The following is a 17,861-nucleotide window of genomic DNA, read 5'->3' on the forward strand; positions in this document are numbered from 1 at the left end:
GACGGTTGAGACACCGCATCGGCATGAATTTGAATTGCAATGGCGCCCCAGGTCGCCCAGGTCTCGCCACGCCACGCGAGACCTGGGCGACGTAATAAAGCGGCGTTGCAACGTGACGTGATTCAGGTGATACCGCAATGGCGTTGAAACGAGCACGAGGAGACCTGGAAGACTTGAAGCCAAACAAGAAGACCAGACAACCATCTCTTTTACGATTCTGGTCCAATCCAACAAAAGGGTAAGTAGAAACAAGCTTTATCACTTTATTTTCTAAAATACAGCAAATCTATATGATTTCTTTGATTCGTAAACAGTGAACATATGTAGCCAGAAAAAAAGCCGACCGAAACTCGGCGGCCGACGACAGGCAAATTAAAAAAGAAGTCCGGCCAATAAGGATCATTTGCTATATTTTAAACGAAAATGTCCGTGGTGATTTCATGAACTTTGCCTTAATCGATAAGGAAATAAAAGCATAAATTGTCGTCTCGATCACTGTGTAAAGAGCAGCCATGTTGCGCGCTACTCATCGACATCACTGTGCGTTGCTACGCAGCCTAGCCACGCACAGAGACGTCACAGGATGAAAAAAAAGTTTGTGGCTTGAAGAGTCTCACTCTACAACCATTGTGCACAGCTCCAACAATTATTTTAGATTTCGGGAGGACTTCGCCATTGAAATTCGCGAGAGCTATTGCTGAAGCAACAGCGACCACGTGCATGGCAGTTGGATGTTCCAATACATCGGGTAAAAGTGAAAAAAAAACAAAACAGTTTTTGCCGTTACATTATCAGGCGGAGGAATATTTCCGCCATTGTCTGTAGTGCGGCAGTTTACAGTGCAGACTTCAAAGAAAAAGAAACACCGAGTTCATTTATTGACCAGTATGTAATAGTTTTATGTTTAAAGTACTTTCAGCAGTTAGAATTCTGATTTTGACCGGGCTTTTCCTTTAACAAGTTTCCCAATGTCGTGCTGTTGTGCTTTGTACAGCGGTTCCTAATCGGTCTCCGCCAGTCACGTGACATTTGTTGCTAAGACGCCAGATCCTTGTTCTTTTCCACAGGTTCATTAAAAAAATCTCTCATTGTTTCACAGTGTCCAAATGTTCTCATCCCATTGAAAACTCTTGTGAACCATATACTTGTAATAAAAATGAAATAGAAAATGGAGTGCACGTGTAATTATTAAAGACTATATGCAGAGGGAAATAATTTTTTCCTGGTTGAAATTTAGTACTTAAATCTATATTTGTGTTTATAGTAACGTACCATTTATCTATGTTGTACTATCCTTAATAAACAGTTTGTGTTCTTTAATCAGCCGTTTTATTTCATCCCATATTGCCAGATTTAAGTACTAAATTTCAACCAGGAAACAATTATTTTCCTTCTGCATATAGTCTTTAATGATTACACGTGCACTCCATTTTCTATTTCATTTTATTACAAGTATATGGTTTACAACAGTTTTCAATGGGATGAGAACATTTGGATACTGTGAAACAATGAGAGATTTTTTTAATGAACCTGTGGAAAAGAACAAGGATCTGTTTGCTTTCAGAGGAAGGAGTAGACACTGCTGTCAGCGACCAGCTTTCAAGCAAACGTTTGTGTTTATTATTAGTTTTAGATCAATATCACTGGCGATATTCTGCTATAACATGTGAGGTAAAGAATAAAACAGTAAAGCTCAACTTTCATACACGTAAAACCTTTAAAAAGCAAGTTCAGAAGTTTTGTGGTGTTGAAGTATTAAATCCAAAGTGGCTTATGTCTATAATCTAAATGGCACAGATTGAAATGTTTATATCTTGTTTTCTATTCTTCAGTGGACCTGGCACAACAACAGAAAAGGACCACAACGTTGACCTGTTTGAATGTGCAGATATTGACGACACACAGATGAAAGGTATGATGATTGCTAGAAAATGTTGATGATGAGTAAACAATATCAACATTGTTGATAAACAATTTGTTTAAAGTTGCAAAGTAATGCAATTGTAGGAATACTTTAACCAGTAACGGGAAAGTTATGAAAATTGCCGTGTTTGATAAGTAATAAAAAGAAAAAGGAAAAAATAAGCAACATTAGTTGCCATTGACATGCATACAAAAGATATTTTTTAGTGTGTATGTTTCGGTCTAAACCTGTACCACATGTGTTGTACTGTTAAAAATAAGAATGGTATCCTTTATGAAAACATTTTTAATTTTGATCAATTGGTAAGGATCCAAATCAATGAATGCTCTAAGCACATGCTTGGAGTCTAAGGGAGTCTTGTTAACATTGTGATATGATAACTACAAATCTGGTGTTATTTGTTTTCAGTGCATTTAACATTTTACAATAAAAATACAATTTACTTTTAAGTATATTCAGTTTTGTGCACCTGGTGATATGTGTTCAGTGAATTTAATAATTTACACTGAAAACACAACATTAACTTGTTTTGTGGCTCCTCCTGAGATTACAAGGTTCACCTGCTCACAAAAACTATTTTCTTTTCCAGATGAACAACAAGGACCGTGTTGGGATGTAAAGACAACTGAAGAGCCGGCACTCAACCACGCGGATTTGCCCCAAAGAACTTACGACATAGGTTAGTAATAGTTGTATTTTTTTCAATGTCAAAACCACTAAATTTGTGTTTGTTTTACAAGTTTGACTTTTTTGCTTAATTTTGAAATCTTACATTTCATAATAATTATTTCATAATAAAGCAGAACTATACAAAAGCTTCATGTAGGCAGATTTACAACTCCACCAGCACCCATACAAAATTGATAATGTAAATATCAATCTTATTACAGATATATCAAAGGCCAAGGACCGGATTGCTGAAATGGACGACTCTGAAAAATTCCAACTTCTTCAGACCAGAAGACCACCCAAATCTTTCACTTTCCCTGCCAGACACTTTAAAGATAACCAAAGAGCCAGTGGGGTGACCAAAAGGACATGCCAGAGGGACTGGCTGGACAAGTATGACTTTTTATCATACTCTGCCCAGGAAGATGGCGTGTACTGTTTGCCATGCATTTTGTTTCCCGTTGAGAGTCAGAGTAGGAGGGCTAGTATTTTGATAGACCTGCCATTTACCAACTGGAGAAAGTTCACTGAACAAATTAATACACACATGCAACTGCAATACCACCAGAGTTCTGATGCAAAGTTTCATGCATTTGTGGATGTAATGAATGGTCAACAAACAAGGATTAACCACATGTTGAATTCTGAGATGGATAAACGTGTTGCTGAAAATAGACTGTTCCTCTCATCAGTTGTGAAATGTATAGAGCTGTGTGGGCGTCAGGGCTTCGCCCTAAGAGGCCACTGAGATGATCCTACATCAGAAAGTCTAAACAAAGGCAACTTTCTTGCACTTCTTAAGTTCAGACAAGAAGCTGGCGATGGCCCACTTAAAAATTACTTGGACTCATGTGGTCAAAATGCAAAATACATTTCTAAAACGTCTCAAAACGATTTGCTTGACTGTATAAAAGAGTATATTCAAAGCACAATTGTGCATGATGTGCTGAGTCAGGATTGGGGGCCATACTATGCTGTAATAGCTGATGAGGTCACTGATGTTTCAAACTGTGAACAACTAGGTGTGTGTATTCGCTACGTGAAAGATGGCATTCCTTTTGAAAGGTTAATAGATTTTGTTGGATGTGATTCCATAACAGGGGAAGCAATATGTAAAAACCTTTTGACCTCTTTAAAGAAAGTTGGCCTAGATCCAAAACTGTGTCGTGCTCAAGGCTATGATGGTGCTGGCAATATGGCAGGAAGAGTAAATGGTTGTGCTGCAAACTTTTGCAAAGAATCCCCATGAGCTAAGTACTTCCACTGTGCGAGTCACCAGTTAAACCTAGCATTATCCAAGTCATCATCTGTTCTGGATATCAAATGTATGCTTTCAACTGTTGCTTCAGTTGGTATTTTTTTCAAGTATTCACCAAAGAGGCAGCAACAGTTTGAGTCTTCGGTGTCTGAGATTAACCAGGAAAGGCTAGCAGCAGGACAAGAACTGTTAGCTAAGAAGAAGTTAAAGCTCATGTGTGAGACTCGTTGGGTTGAGCGTCACACTAGCCTGGAAGACTTTCACAGCCTTTATGAAGCTCTTCTCCATTGTCTTAATGTCATATCGGAGAATGCAGATTCTGTGTGGGATGCCAAAGCAGTAGTTGAAGCAACTGGCCTCCTCAAAGCAGTAACTTCGGCCAACTTTGTTGCCGCTTTACAGTGCAACAGGTACTTCTTTGGATTCACCAAGTCATTAAGTATTCTATTACAAGGGTCATCACAGGATATCCTCACTGCATATGAAGAGGTCAAACTTGTAAAAGACACTCTAAGGGACATAAGATGTGAGGCTGAAGCTGAATTCAAAGAGGTTTACGAATCAATGTTAGAAATGGGGAAACTGGCTGGTTTTGATGGTGACCTCCCAATACCTAGACGTTGTGGACGGCAGACAATGAGAAACAGCAATCCTTCAAATAGCCCTATGCAGTACTGGAGATGTACAGTCTTTGTTCCATTTCTGGACAGTCTCATTTCAGAACTTGACTCGCGCTTCAGTGTTATGTCCGCAGCTGCCGTACTAGGCTTAAAACTGTTGCCAAGCAACCTGCATTTGATGAACACTGAGAGTGAGAAAGACATCTTTACATCATATAAAGATGATCTACCGTCAGGATCAACATTCAGGCAGGAAGTGAAGTTGTGGCGCGCAAAGTGGTCATCATCAGTGGAGAAACCCAGCTCTCTCCCTGAAATTCTAAAGATAACAAATATGAAGTGCTACCCAAACATTTATAGGATTCTTCACCTTCTGTCGGTCATGCCTGTTACCAGTGCTTCTGTGGAACGTGCTAACTCGGGTCTTAAAGCAGTGAAAACTTTGCTGAGGTCCACAATGGGACAGGAAAGGTTTGTGGCTTTGCTACTCTTGTATGTGCACAAGGACATTCGGTTAGACATGAACAAAATCATAGACATATTTGCCCAGAAGCATCCCAGAAGGTTGACATTTGTAAACCCATTATCATCAGCATAAAGCTTGTAGTAGAGAATAATATTTGTCTGGTTTAACTTTGTTTTTTTTGTTTTGTTTTTTTTTCAACTGTTTATTTTGTTAAAATATATTCAAAACTCCTTTGTCATACTTTGTCAAACCCAAGTCCTTGGGTTTTTTTTATTTCATGTTTTCTGTAAATATCATTTCTGTAAATAAAAAAACTCCTTGTCTGATTAATTGTTGATGATTTTTTTCTTAAAACTACCTTTCAACCTTGTGCATGCTTTAAGAACCGAGAGATCCTTTTTTTTTATTACAATAATGTAATTAATAATTATTAATTATTACAATAATAATTCCACTTATGTTCATCCATTAAAATTATCAATTAAAAACTCTTGGATGAATAATTAGGGTAGTGTGAAAGACTGAAGGTATTCTTTGGTCTTTTCGCCTCACATTGTCTTGACCCTTGACCCCGTGACCCCATGGCCCTTAGGTGCGCACCCCCCTTTGAAAAATCCTGGATCCGCCCCTGAAGGCTGTACCATGTGTGGAAAAAATAATACTAATCCTTATTAGTATTATTATTATTTTTTCAAAAGAAACAAGGGAATAGTATGCTAGCCATGAGGCTAACACCGCATCATAACAAATTAGTCCATATACCGTAAACAGATTAATAAGAGCAAGATAGCGGCAGAGCCGTCTTCGGTTTTCAACATTTCTTTTCTGTTGGTTGGCCAAATGGAGATGGCAGATAGTCGCTCACACTGAGCCTGGGTCTGCTGGAGGTTTCTTCCTGTTAAAGATTTAGGGTTAGTTAAAGGAGTTTTCCTCTCCACTGTCACTGCAAGCATGCTTGGTTTCAGGGATTGCTGAAGAGTAAAAATCTACTGTTTCTACCTGCTCATCCAGGAGGAGAGAATCCTGCAAAGTCAGTGATTGGATGCAATCAGCTGGTTCTCTTTCGATAAAAACTTTGACCCTCTAATCTGACTAGATGACCTGATTGTTGTGGATCTATAAAGTGACCTTAGATGACAAGATGTGAAGCATAGAAATTATTGAGTGAATTAACTGAATCGGAAAACAAAATATTTCTCATACTGCTGAATGTTGTTTTATACATGTTTATATCAAACTTGGAAATTAACTCTACAGTGCTACAAAGCTACAGTGTGTAACTTTTAGCGACATCTAGCGGTCAGACCGCAGCAACATGAACATCTCCCCCCCACCGCTTCTCCCCCCCCAACAGTACGGCGTGCGTTACGGGACACAATGTCTTCCACGACGTCCGCATCACCTACCTTCTCAAGTGATGAGGTTTGTTTACATAGATAATTTTACAGATAGTATTTCATTAGTCTGCGTAGGGTATAGATTTCATTTAGACTTAAGATAATAAATATACCCGTTATTTTTTCTACATCGTTGTGACGTTTTGGCGATCTCACAATAACTAGTTTGTTGGCTCTGCGCTGCCGTAGCGCAAAGACCCGCTCCTATGTAGTTATAAATAAAGAATTCTAAGGCAACGCAAATATTAAGGTTAAGAGGCTGAGCTCGTAGATGATGATAAATAACATGTTTATGTATAATATATTACATTTCTGACTGTATATCCCTGTAATTATTACACACTGTAGCTTTAATACATTTGAGCCTTGTCATCTATCAATATTTCTGCTGGATAAACTGAACCATTTTTATCGAACATTTGATTCAAAAATAATAGAACAGGATGAAAGCACAAAACGTGAGAAAGAATGAAAGTTATTTTAACTCAGTAAATAAGATGTTTGTTAATCTGCCTTCAGTTAGGACAATGGATGTATTTTAATTCTCCAAATAAAAACAAATATAAACTGAAGCAATATATTTAAAACATAGAAAGACATATAAGTATATGAAGGTAGATTTGTTTCTTTATTATTTAGAAATAATACATTTGATTAAAACAACTTTTTTGGGAATTGAATGATTAAGACACATGTCCTACCCCCATGTGTGGCCCAAACACAAAATAGATCCCTTCAACCAAAGAGAACATTTTCAACAATAAAAAAAAATGTGTTCAAATGCAGTTTTTTGAGTCTCAAATATTTTATTTGCATTCAAAAACTATTTTCTATGATTGAAAACGTTTATCTTTTCATCGAAGTAACTTTTTTTTTATTGATTCTGTTGTTTGTATGTTTGAAGCAACTTCTTTTTTGATTGAATAATAAAGACACTAATGTCCTACCCATTATATGGTCCAATCAAAAAACAATGTTACTTCAATTAAAAAAAGTTGCTTTAAACAAAAAAGACTGGAGTTCTATCAAATAAAACATTTTCAATCAAAGAAAAGTTCAAATGCATTTTTTTGACTCTCAAATATATCTTTGCATTCAAATACTTTCTTTCATTGAAGTGAAGATTTTTTTTATTGAAAATATATTTTTTGATTGAAGCAACCTTTTATTGATTGAATAATAAAGAAACAAATCTACCTTCATATAAGTACACAACACATTTAGAAATATAAAACACATAAAGCTGCAAGCTTTGTTTGCTGGGTTTAGACTTAACATGAACCCCACTTTGACCCTGAATAGAGTCTCACTTAGCCAGCAGCATGTTTCACAAAACAGTCTAGAAGTCAGAGAGTAAATAAATCCTGCCTCCAAGTTCTTTGCTAAGGAGAAGGTAGTTTTGCTCCCAGCAGAAATAAAATAATAAGTTCAGCTTTCTTTTTTTTTTACTGTACTCAAACAGACTTTGTTTTTAACTGGTACAATACTGGGTGATACTGATATAAGTTACCAGTGTGTTTTAGGTAACGGTTTAACGGTGACTACTTACCACAGCAATCACAGATGCTCTGGAAGAATATACACATTTAGATTCAGCATATTCAGGACAGCAGTAACATAAAGAAGTATTGTTTATTTCAATGAACATCCTGTAGGAACCACATTTATTCATGTTCCTCAGATTTATCAAAACAATGAAAAAAGGACAAAAACAACAGAGTTCATAACAATTCTGATAATTCCGCCCTGTTTGTGGAGTTTTTGATATTGACCCATGACAACGATAAACAATGTGATCACATAGATAAAATCACCAACTTGAGATTTGGAAATAATCCTCTGGAAACAGGAAACTAAAATTAGTTAATTAGAAACATCCGTTACATTTTTCATAAAGTTATAACTCGATACACTATAGTTTGGATAAACAGAGGAGATGGCGAAAAACACAGTAAGGAAAGCTGAACAGACAGTTAATCAGTTTCCATCCAGTAGGCTGCGCAACAGAAAACTTTAATCATTTATTCAGCAGCTGAATATGAACAGCTCCGAATCCTCATTTCAATTCTGGTTAAGTTGGATAAGCAGAGTTTTTTTTTTCATTAAACAGTCTAAACTTCTAGATGATTTCCATTTCTATACAAATTTAACTTTTTATAAACTTTAGATTTTTGATCAGGACCTGTCAGTTAAATCCCATATCAAAGAGGTTTCTAAAATTTTCTTTAGATCTGCTGAATATTGTAAAAAATATAAATATTCTATCCAGGGTCGATGCTGAAAAACAAGTCATTGCATTTGTTAATTCAAGCCTGGACTATTGGTATTCTTTACTATGAGAAAATCCACAAACTGTAGTTAAAAGTTTTCAGCTGATCCAAAATGCTGGAAACAGATTTGAAGTGAAAATTATGAAGAGAGATTTAATTTATTTAATTTCTCCTATCTGAGCTTTTCTTCATGGGCTTCCTATTAAATCCAGAACAGAATTCAAAATACTTCTTATCACATAAAGCCCTAAATAATCAAGCTCTATCTGATATCAGAGATTTGATTGTCCCTTATGTTCCTAACAGAGCACTTTGTTCTCGATCTGCAGGTTAATTAGTGGTTCCTAGAATTGCTAAAAGTAGAATGGGAGGCAGATCTTTTAGTTATCAGTTCAATTCAATTCAGTTTATATTGCACAAATTCACAACATATCATCTCAAGGCACTTTACAGTTCACCAGACCATACAGTCAAATTGATTAAAAGATTTTTTATCTAAGGAAAACCAGTTGATTGCATCGACTCAAAGGCAATCCATCTCTGCTTCTGACTTCTTGAACCCGGCAGCCTCAGCAGATGACCCCTCCTCATTGAGCCTGGTTCTGCTGGAGGCTTCTTCCTGTTAAAAGGTAGTTTTCCTCTCCACTGTAACTATAAGCCTTCCTGGTGTGAGGGATTGCCTTCGAGTCAATGTAAAAAACTTTTGAATCAATTTCACTGTATGATCGTGTTGAATTGTTTCTGCAAAGTGCCTTTAGATGACGTGTTGTGGAATGGCGCTATATACATAAACAGAATTGAACTGAAAAACGGTGCAGCAGGTCAAAAAAAGCTCTCATCCTGGGTCTTGAAGTGTTTCATCATGGTGGTCCCCTTCTTTAGCCTGATATAATCATATTACAGTGTTGTACATAGCCAACGGGTCATTTTATTACCTTTAAGTCACGCTTTAATACCGCTGCAGAAACAGATGGCTGCCCAGCCAATCAGATCGATTCTTCTTCTGTTCTTTCAGTTTTCAGACTGGGCTTCAAAATTAGGAATCCGAGTGATTTAATCTGAACTATTCAAGGAGAAACAAGAGGTTGGAACCAGTTCCAGTCAATTCCTAGAGTCCTCATTCAACCATTAGCCATTTTGGCCTCTAGTCATAAAGAACTGTTCTACTGCTGGAAAACTTCCTGGTTATTGTTTTTACATTTGTGTCTGGTCAGACTGAACTTGACTGTGAATGATTCACCACAGTGTTCACAGGAATACGGTTTCTCGCCTGTATGAATTCTCATGTGAACAGTCAAATTGTTCTGCTTGGTGAAACCTTTTCCACACGTTCCACAGGAGAACGGCTTCTCGCCTGTGTGGGTTCTAATATGACGCGCCAGATCACTACTCTGTCTGAAAGATTTATCACAGAGTTCACAAGAATAGGGCTTCTCCCCGGTGTGAGTTCGAAGGTGACGAGACAGATCACTGCTTTGAATGAAGGATTTATCACACAGCTCACATGGAAAGGGCTTCTCGCCGGTGTGTGTTCTCATGTGATAACTAAGTGTGGTTTTCTGGATGAAACCTTTACCACAGACCAGACAAGTGAAGGGCTTCTCCCCTGTGTGGGTTCGCATGTGGATGGTGAGGTCCGACTGTGCTGTGAACCCTTTCCCACAGGTAAGGCATGGAAAAGGCTTTTCAACCGTGTGAGTTCTCATGTGTTTGATCAGATGACTGCTGTCGGTCAAAGATTTTCCACACACTTCGCAGGAATAGGGCTTCTCCCCTGTGTGGGTTCTCAGGTGAATTGTTAAGTGACTGTTGTCATTAAAGGATTTACCACAAAACTGACAAGAATACGGAGTCTCACCCGTGTGAGTTCTGATGTGACGGACCAAATCATTACTCCGGCGGAAGGATTTATCACACAGCTCACATGGATACGGCTTCTCGCCCGTATGAGTTCTCATGTGGACAGTCAAGTTGTACTGTTTGTTGAAACCTCTCCCACACGTCAGGCAAGAGAAAGGCTTCTCATCTGCAGGACTTTTCATGTCGTTGTCCTGCATGGAGATGGAATCACCAAATTCAAAGACGTAAGGCTGTTCTCCATCCTGAAGGTCACAGAACTGCTGTTCCTCTTTAATCTGGACAGATCCGGGTTCCTGCTTTGTCTCCTTTATCTGCTGCGGTTCTGGTCCACGGTGGAAGGTCTCCTCATTAGCAGCAGGTTTTATAGAGGTGCTGGTCTCCTGCTTCACCATAAGCCGCTCTTCATCCTGAAAGATGCACTGCTCAATCTGTTCTTCTTTGATGACTTCAGGTTCTGGTTCTTCTGTCTCACTCTCAGGTTCTGGTTCTTCCTGTTCCTCTTTTATTCGCACACAGTTTGGAATATCTTGGTCAAGAAGTGAGCTCCTCTGCTTGCTGATGAGGACGTGATCTGCATCGACCTCCCAGGTAATCACTGACATGACGCCGTGGAAGGCCTGGTGGGATGAGAACAGCAGAGCAAGCTTAGCAACAGTTTCATCTGTGACATTAACAACATTTCTGGTACCCTTAGTTTAACCAAAATCAGAAATAACTTCAATCTTGTTGTTGTCACAGTTGAGGCTTCAGGGAGAACTTCAAATTAACACGAGACAAAAAAAGGATCCATGAAAAATCTATTCTATGTTCAGTGATCAAGAAAAGATCACTGTCCCTACCATGAAAAGGGGCTCTGTTATGCTCTGGACTGTTTGCTTAATCTGGAACAGGGAGTGTGAATCTCTGCAGGTACAATGAAATGTCCAGCCTATCAGGGACTGTAGAGTAAAATGTGCTGAAGTGTCAGAACGCTTCTTCTCATTCACAGGTCATGGGTCTTCAAAAGGATAATGGCTCAAAACACACAGATAGAGACACCTGGAGCAGTTTCAGGAGGGGAGCAGAATACCTGCTGAGAGGAGCATAGGTCTGTCTGGCAGGAACAGCACCATTGATTGCAGAGATTGGGTGTGTTTGATTTCAACAGCTGTGTCCTCCAAGCAGGCAAAGAATGGATACCACTGTTCTGGTTGCTAATAACAACATTTTTGAAGATCTGCAGCAGCAGTACCGTTGTCTTATATCATATTTATAGTCTCCAGACTGCAGAGACATTGGAATCTCAGCTTTAATGTTAGCCAAACCCATTTGCATAGGGACAGATAAAATAATATTAATTAATAATAAAATATTTAAATAAACCAAACATTACCCACCACGTATCTGACTCCATAGCTATTTAAAACAAAAATGTTCATTAATTTTAGACGGAACTATTCACAACTTGGATTATATTAAACTGCACTTCTAATATTCACCACTGTTTGGTGACATCTCCCTTTTTCCTCTAAGAACGGAGCAGTCGGCTTGCTTGGAGTCGCAATGAATTAGGGGATACCCAAGGCTACAGAGGATACAGCGGACCTGTCCTTCAAAACGAGGAAAAAGAAGGCTGCATTTTCAGCTGCAGGCCTCGGCGCAGTGCTATGACGTAACTGGCCAACGAATCTGGCCTTTGGAGAACGAAGCTCCTAAATTCAAACTCAGGAATTAATTCTAAAGGCTGGACGACTAAATATGAAGCTGATGGTGAAGCCCACAGTTCTTCCTGGCCACGTCTGAAGATGTTCACCAACCACGGGCAAAACCTAGACGTATCAGCGATCGATCAGACAACAGGGAAACTTTTAGGTTTTGGAAAGCACTGCCCAGACCTCAGCCATTAAACTCAACAGCCCAAAAGCCAAACCGGAGCCCGTGGGCAACTATAATTACACACAGGTTGGCAAGGATGTGTTGGATCAGATGAGTCTGTATTCCATAAAAGCTGTAATTTATGATCTCCTGGACATATCAGCTATAAACTCTGTGGTTTTGTTCAGGAGCTGTTTGAACGTCACCCTCTCATGCAGAGATTTTATCCTTGAGCTGTTAAAACAGTTGCGTACCAACCAGATGCGCTCCAGAGAGCCACATGTTACCAACCCCTTCTACGCAGAAGAGCCAGCTTTGGTGAGGCAAAGAAAACAGTGCCTGGTGCGTCTGCGCTGCCGTTTGTCATAAATGTAAAAAGGGGGTGTGTGGGAAATGTTTGGGAGTAATCAATCATTTCTGTAAATAAATCGTAATTTCAAACTTTGAGCCTGTGTTCATTATACTGATTTTTTTAAAATACATATTTAGATCACAAATATCTAGCCTTTAAAAATATATATTAGACCTGTTTTAAGGTTTACATGTTCACAATGTGGTTATATGGCACATTAGAACCATTTCAGTTCATCACTATTCATGCATTCCATTGGGAAAAATCTCCCCCAACACATTGACGGCCAGTGGGAGATCTAGTAGGATCAGAATTCTGGGAGCTCTATTCTGGTCCGGTCCTTCAGAGCACATTCCAAGTCCGATGCTAAACCACATTGCTGCGCATGTCACAGAATTCAATGACTGTGGAACTAAAAATATAAGGACTAAAACAAACACTTCTATGATCCTGGGTATTGAATCATAAAACATCTTAGAAGTAAGGGGGACAAATGTATTAATCAGTCCTTCTTTTTAATTCAACCTCCCTTAATGGCTAAAGAATCACAAAATCCCAGACAGCCACAGTGCAACAACAGCAGACCAACAGGCTAGTTCTTCAAACTACCGTAAATTCCGGACTATAAGCCGCTACTTTTTTCCCGCTGTTTGAACACTGCGCCCTATAATACAGTGCGGCTAATACATGTTTTTTTTCATGGCGCTGAAGCTGGTCCATTCAGACACAGAGGAAGAGGACTTTGAGGGTTTTAGTGCGCACGTGTAATATCTTTATTTGTAAATATCTCATAAAACGCGGGAAACCTGCGGCTTAAAATCCGGTCCGGCTTATAAAAGCACAACATTGATTTTCTTTCTAAAATTAGAGCGTGCGGCTTGTAATCCGGTGCGCTCTATAATCTGAAATTTACGGTATACATTAAAAAATGCTAAGTTCTAGCTGAGTGCGATTCCTGGACATGAATTAGTAGCCAGAAGTGCCAAACACTAAACATGATCAGTAATACTGAATTCCTCTGAGCAAATAATGCCGTAGCAAGTTAAATGGAAGTGAATGGAAGCCATGTTACTGAATGGCAAAAACATATAAACACACCACTATTTTTTCCAAAGGTGCAGAGATGTAAGAAATTAATAAAGATACAGAAAAATAGAATTAACTTTAACTAGCATACTAGCAGCCTGGTCTTTGCTCTGATTCATGGTCTCTGAAAAATGTGTCTCTGAACAGGGCCACAATTATCATTAAGGGAAACCGAGGTCATGTCCTCTGTATTTTTTTTTTTTTTAAATATTTTGCAATATATATAAACTCTAAAAAAAAAAAAAAATTAGACTGTAACTGACTGTAGGATGATTATCTAGATCTCTCACAAACCTGCAAGGTGTTTTATATTTGAAAAGCCGGGAAAAAGGAGCTTAAGGGTTTGGGTATGTGTGCTGTGCACCATAAACACGCACTGTGGTACGTGTTAATGGTGTGTGCACTATGGTAACTGCCACGCATGGGCTACAGATACCGTTAGTGAGTCCGTAATTCAAGGCAGTAATTGGAATAGGAGCACGTCGGGCTACAAATGGAGGCGGAAAGCAGTTTAAGTTTGTAGATGACTGTGAGAAAAAGTTTCCATGAATAAAGATTTCAGCCCAGCGAGCAACTCAGACAGCAAAGGAACATCGAACCAACGTTTATTTAACTTCGTCGGTACCTGTCGTAAGTTTCCAGCAGTTGAATTAACATTCATTATGAAACTGTTATATTAGCAAAGTATTTGACAAAAAAAAACAAACATTTATTCAGTGTTGATTTGTCATCGTTGGATGTTGAACTGTTTTATATTTCTCCTGGAAGATGGAGCTCAATTCAGCAAGACAGCGCAGAGCATGTGCAGGACCGAAGGTTGTGCACAGAAACAAAATAAAACACTGCTTTAATTTTTTTAAATAATAAATTATCATTGTGGAAATTTTACCTTAATTCAAGAGTCACCATGGTCCTTGTAACGTTATAGACTCCTATATTTATTTATTTTATATAATTGCTTAAATGTGCATATTTTATATTGTTTAATTAATATTCATACTTAAACCTATTTATTACTTTTTTTTACTATTTCACACTTTGACATTGGGCTACTTTGGAGCATAGAAAACTAATTTCATTTCATGTTAACATATTAAAATGAAATTAAAATAAAACTCCTTGAAATATGATGTTGAAATTGCAAATTTTTATCATTTTTGTATTTGACTGTGTTCATATTCTTCACTAAAGGGAAAACAGGACAGGGAGGAAAAGGCTGAGTCATATTTATTTTTATTATTATTTTTATATATATATATATATATATATATATATATATATATATATATATATATATATATATATATATATATATATATATATATATATATATATATATATATATATATATATATATATATATACTCTCCTTTTATCTGGGCACCCATAGGTGGAATTTAGTTGTGCAGCCTGAGAGGAAGCTCTGGGAGTTTGCTAAGTCAATGCAAAATCAAAATGATGTATTAAAACATAAAATCAGACAATCAGGTGGTCCTATGTAACCCGTAGAATGTTCTCATTTTCAGTCAGCGAATTTATTTGGAAATCAGTTGAAAGTTCACCAGATTTAGAGTGTCTAAAGTCATAAAAGTTAGCCTCCACCAGTGTTGCCCAAATGGATGCTTTTCATTTTGATTTTGAGGGTAAAAAGTGGGCAGGTGGAGATAATTTGGGCTGGCTTGGAGTCAGATCTACGGTTTTTGAGTAAACATTAAAACACGTGTTCATCAATCATTCATCATTACTGGTTCATAGCAAAGCCTCCCTGGCCTTTCTCCATACTGATTAGCTAATGTAATCTGCCAGGGTGTTTAAAACACAGATCTAGTGTAGAGGTACCACAAAATATGCTCGTTTTAGCAGCAGGTTGATCAGGTGTGATAAACCTCGCTCTGATGACCGATGCGTTGTGGTGTGCAGAGGAATCTTTTAAAGATGCTGGAGGAAACCGCTGCTTTTGGGATTTAGCGCTTGGTGCAATTAAACTCCTCACCCTATATCAAACGCAACAGTTGAAGAGCTTTTTCACAAGATGCTCTGCTTAAAGGCCAGCCCAGAAATCTCACGGGCCTGCAGACAAGTTTGATGGATGTGAGAACTGGACTAACACGAATGGATGGGCATCAGCAACATCCTGTCCTTCCCACAGTTATTGGAGGGCTTTAATTCAACCACATACGATCACAAATCACAATGGATTGTATTATAGTTCACCGAAAGTATTTCAGATGTTCCAGCAAATAATCTAGAAAGAATTAAAGGTAAAAATTCAAACTGAACCGTAATAAATCTAATTATTGCAGTTATGTAAAAATACAAAACACTTAGCATGTATGTGTGTGCACTGATCATAGTTTATCTTCTAAATGTAAAAAGAGGAGTAGTCCACGTAGTTATGAATCCATCTGCCACCATGTTATTATATTGTAAAAACAAAGTATAATATAATACTATATATATATATATATATATATATATATCCTTCACAAAGACATAGAAACAGTAATACGCCGCACACCCAATAACATTCCACCCAATGTTATGATGACAGAAAAAAAGCCCTGATGTGTAGCAAACACCACAAAACAAAAGATCCTTTAACTTGGTAGCTGCTTCCTTTAAGCTTCCGGTCCATTATTTACTGTGAGCAGAAAAAACCGGCCTGCATTTTGCCTCCCTTAACTGCTTCATATATAAATATGTCACATCGTAACAAACTTAACAATAACTGTGGTGTAAACAGATCACGGACACATCCTGCTTCTTCCTCCGGCCTATTTTCTCTGTGTCCTGCAGTAAACATACCTGAAGCCTTTAAGCTAATGTTCGGTTCCTGGAGAAATAAGTCCCACAGATGGTAAAATGAACCAACAACAACAAAAGCTGCGATATTTAGCTCACAGCGCGACAGGTTTCACATGAAACCTCACAGCTAACTCTGCCGAATGTAACACTTCCGCCGGATGTATTCCATTAAGATTTATACCGGAAACAAAAACAGCCCCAAAGTTCCCCCTTCATAAAAGCTAAGCCGTTATGGTCTGTATTTAAACAGGAGATCCATCTTCTAAATCTTTCCTTGGACAAAATTCAGAAACCAAAAGCAAAAAGTTTGTCATATCACCTCTCTAATTTATTTCAGCCCTCCCTCGATACAAATGCAAGAATAATGCTTATTTTGCTTTTTTTTCTTTGTGTGTGTGTGTGTGTGTGTGTATGTGTATTTTTTTTATTATTTTTATTTATTCATTTATATTTCATTATAATTCTGTTATTCGGCATATGTAATTATAGATATCTTTGGATTTCGATTTTTTTTCTCTCTTTTTCTGAAGTGTATTGCATAAACTAAACATCTGTTTACATCACAACTTGAAAGAAAAGAAAAAAAATATTAGGAAAAGTGTTTGGAGGTATGATTGACTCTATGTTGTGCTTTATTATACTGTATTGTTTGAGTTTGTCATTGTTACTGTTCCAAAAAAAGTTATAAAAAAAAAGTACCCCCTTCATTCTATAAACATTTAAAGGCACTTGCTATTAATGTGTTACGACGGTGTATTACGGCCATTCAAAGCCAAAAAAAAAGAATAAATAAAATAAATTACATTTCAATAGTTGAGTTTTAACGGACATATTTACGAGAATAAACACTGAAATTCACGCGTAAAATCACCCAAATTTCTGAGGGTATAAACATGCAAATTTATGAGATTACGTAAATGCGCATATTTAGCATGCAAATCAACGAGATTGTAAAATATAGAACAAAACTATAAAAGATCTACGAGAAAAGACTTTTTACGACTAAATGTACAACTTAATTCATGTAAACTTACGACATTATAAACATGCAACTTTATTGTATAATTCATTTTAACTTCAACTACTTTACTTTACTTTCATTGTTCCGCAAATGTACATGTTTAAATCTTGCACAATGGCTTCTTTTCTCATACATTTTTCAGTTTTTTCTTAATTTGCTACTTTTTTTCTGATATTTTTACGTTTTAATTTTCTAAATTTGTATGTTTATTTATAGTAAAATTTTCACTTTAAAAGCAAAACATTTAATTCCTTTTTATTAATTTTTTAAATCTTTGAA

The 17,861-nt window shown here is 37.4% G+C and overlaps 2 protein-coding genes across 6 annotated transcripts; one reads left to right on the forward strand and one right to left on the reverse strand.

Moving 5' to 3' along the window:
- Positions 1-5,227, forward strand: LOC119790041 (52 kDa repressor of the inhibitor of the protein kinase-like). 5 transcript variants are annotated; one of them, XM_038295348.1, is made up of 4 exons: positions 1-238; positions 1,833-1,912; positions 2,514-2,603; positions 2,815-5,226. In XM_038295348.1, the coding sequence occupies exons 1-4, from the start codon at positions 138-140 to the stop codon at positions 3,339-3,341; spliced, it is 798 nt and encodes a 265-aa protein (XP_038151276.1). In that variant the 5' UTR covers positions 1-137; the 3' UTR covers positions 3,342-5,226. The 5 variants fall into 5 exon arrangements, with proteins under 5 accessions (XP_038151276.1, XP_038151272.1, XP_038151273.1 ...); XM_038295344.1 differs by having other exon boundaries at positions 29-238; positions 2,815-5,227; XM_038295345.1 differs by lacking the exon at positions 1-238 and adding an exon at positions 595-748 and having other exon boundaries at positions 2,815-5,227.
- Positions 5,228-8,770: 3,543 nt separating this feature from the next.
- Positions 8,771-16,732, reverse strand: LOC119790037 (zinc finger protein OZF-like). Its single transcript, XM_038295338.1, has 2 exons — positions 16,562-16,732; positions 8,771-11,081 (listed from the first exon to the last, which is right to left on the reverse strand). Exon 2 carries the CDS (start codon positions 11,064-11,066, stop codon positions 9,768-9,770), a length of 1,299 nt encoding a protein of 432 aa, XP_038151266.1. The 5' UTR covers positions 11,067-11,081; positions 16,562-16,732; the 3' UTR covers positions 8,771-9,767.
- Between the last annotated feature and the right edge of the window lie 1,129 nt (positions 16,733-17,861).

This window comes from Cyprinodon tularosa, unplaced genomic scaffold (genome assembly GCF_016077235.1).
Source record: "Cyprinodon tularosa strain WSP-4 unplaced genomic scaffold, ASM1607723v1 ctg353, whole genome shotgun sequence".
NCBI lineage: Eukaryota > Metazoa > Chordata > Actinopteri > Cyprinodontiformes > Cyprinodontidae > Cyprinodon > Cyprinodon tularosa.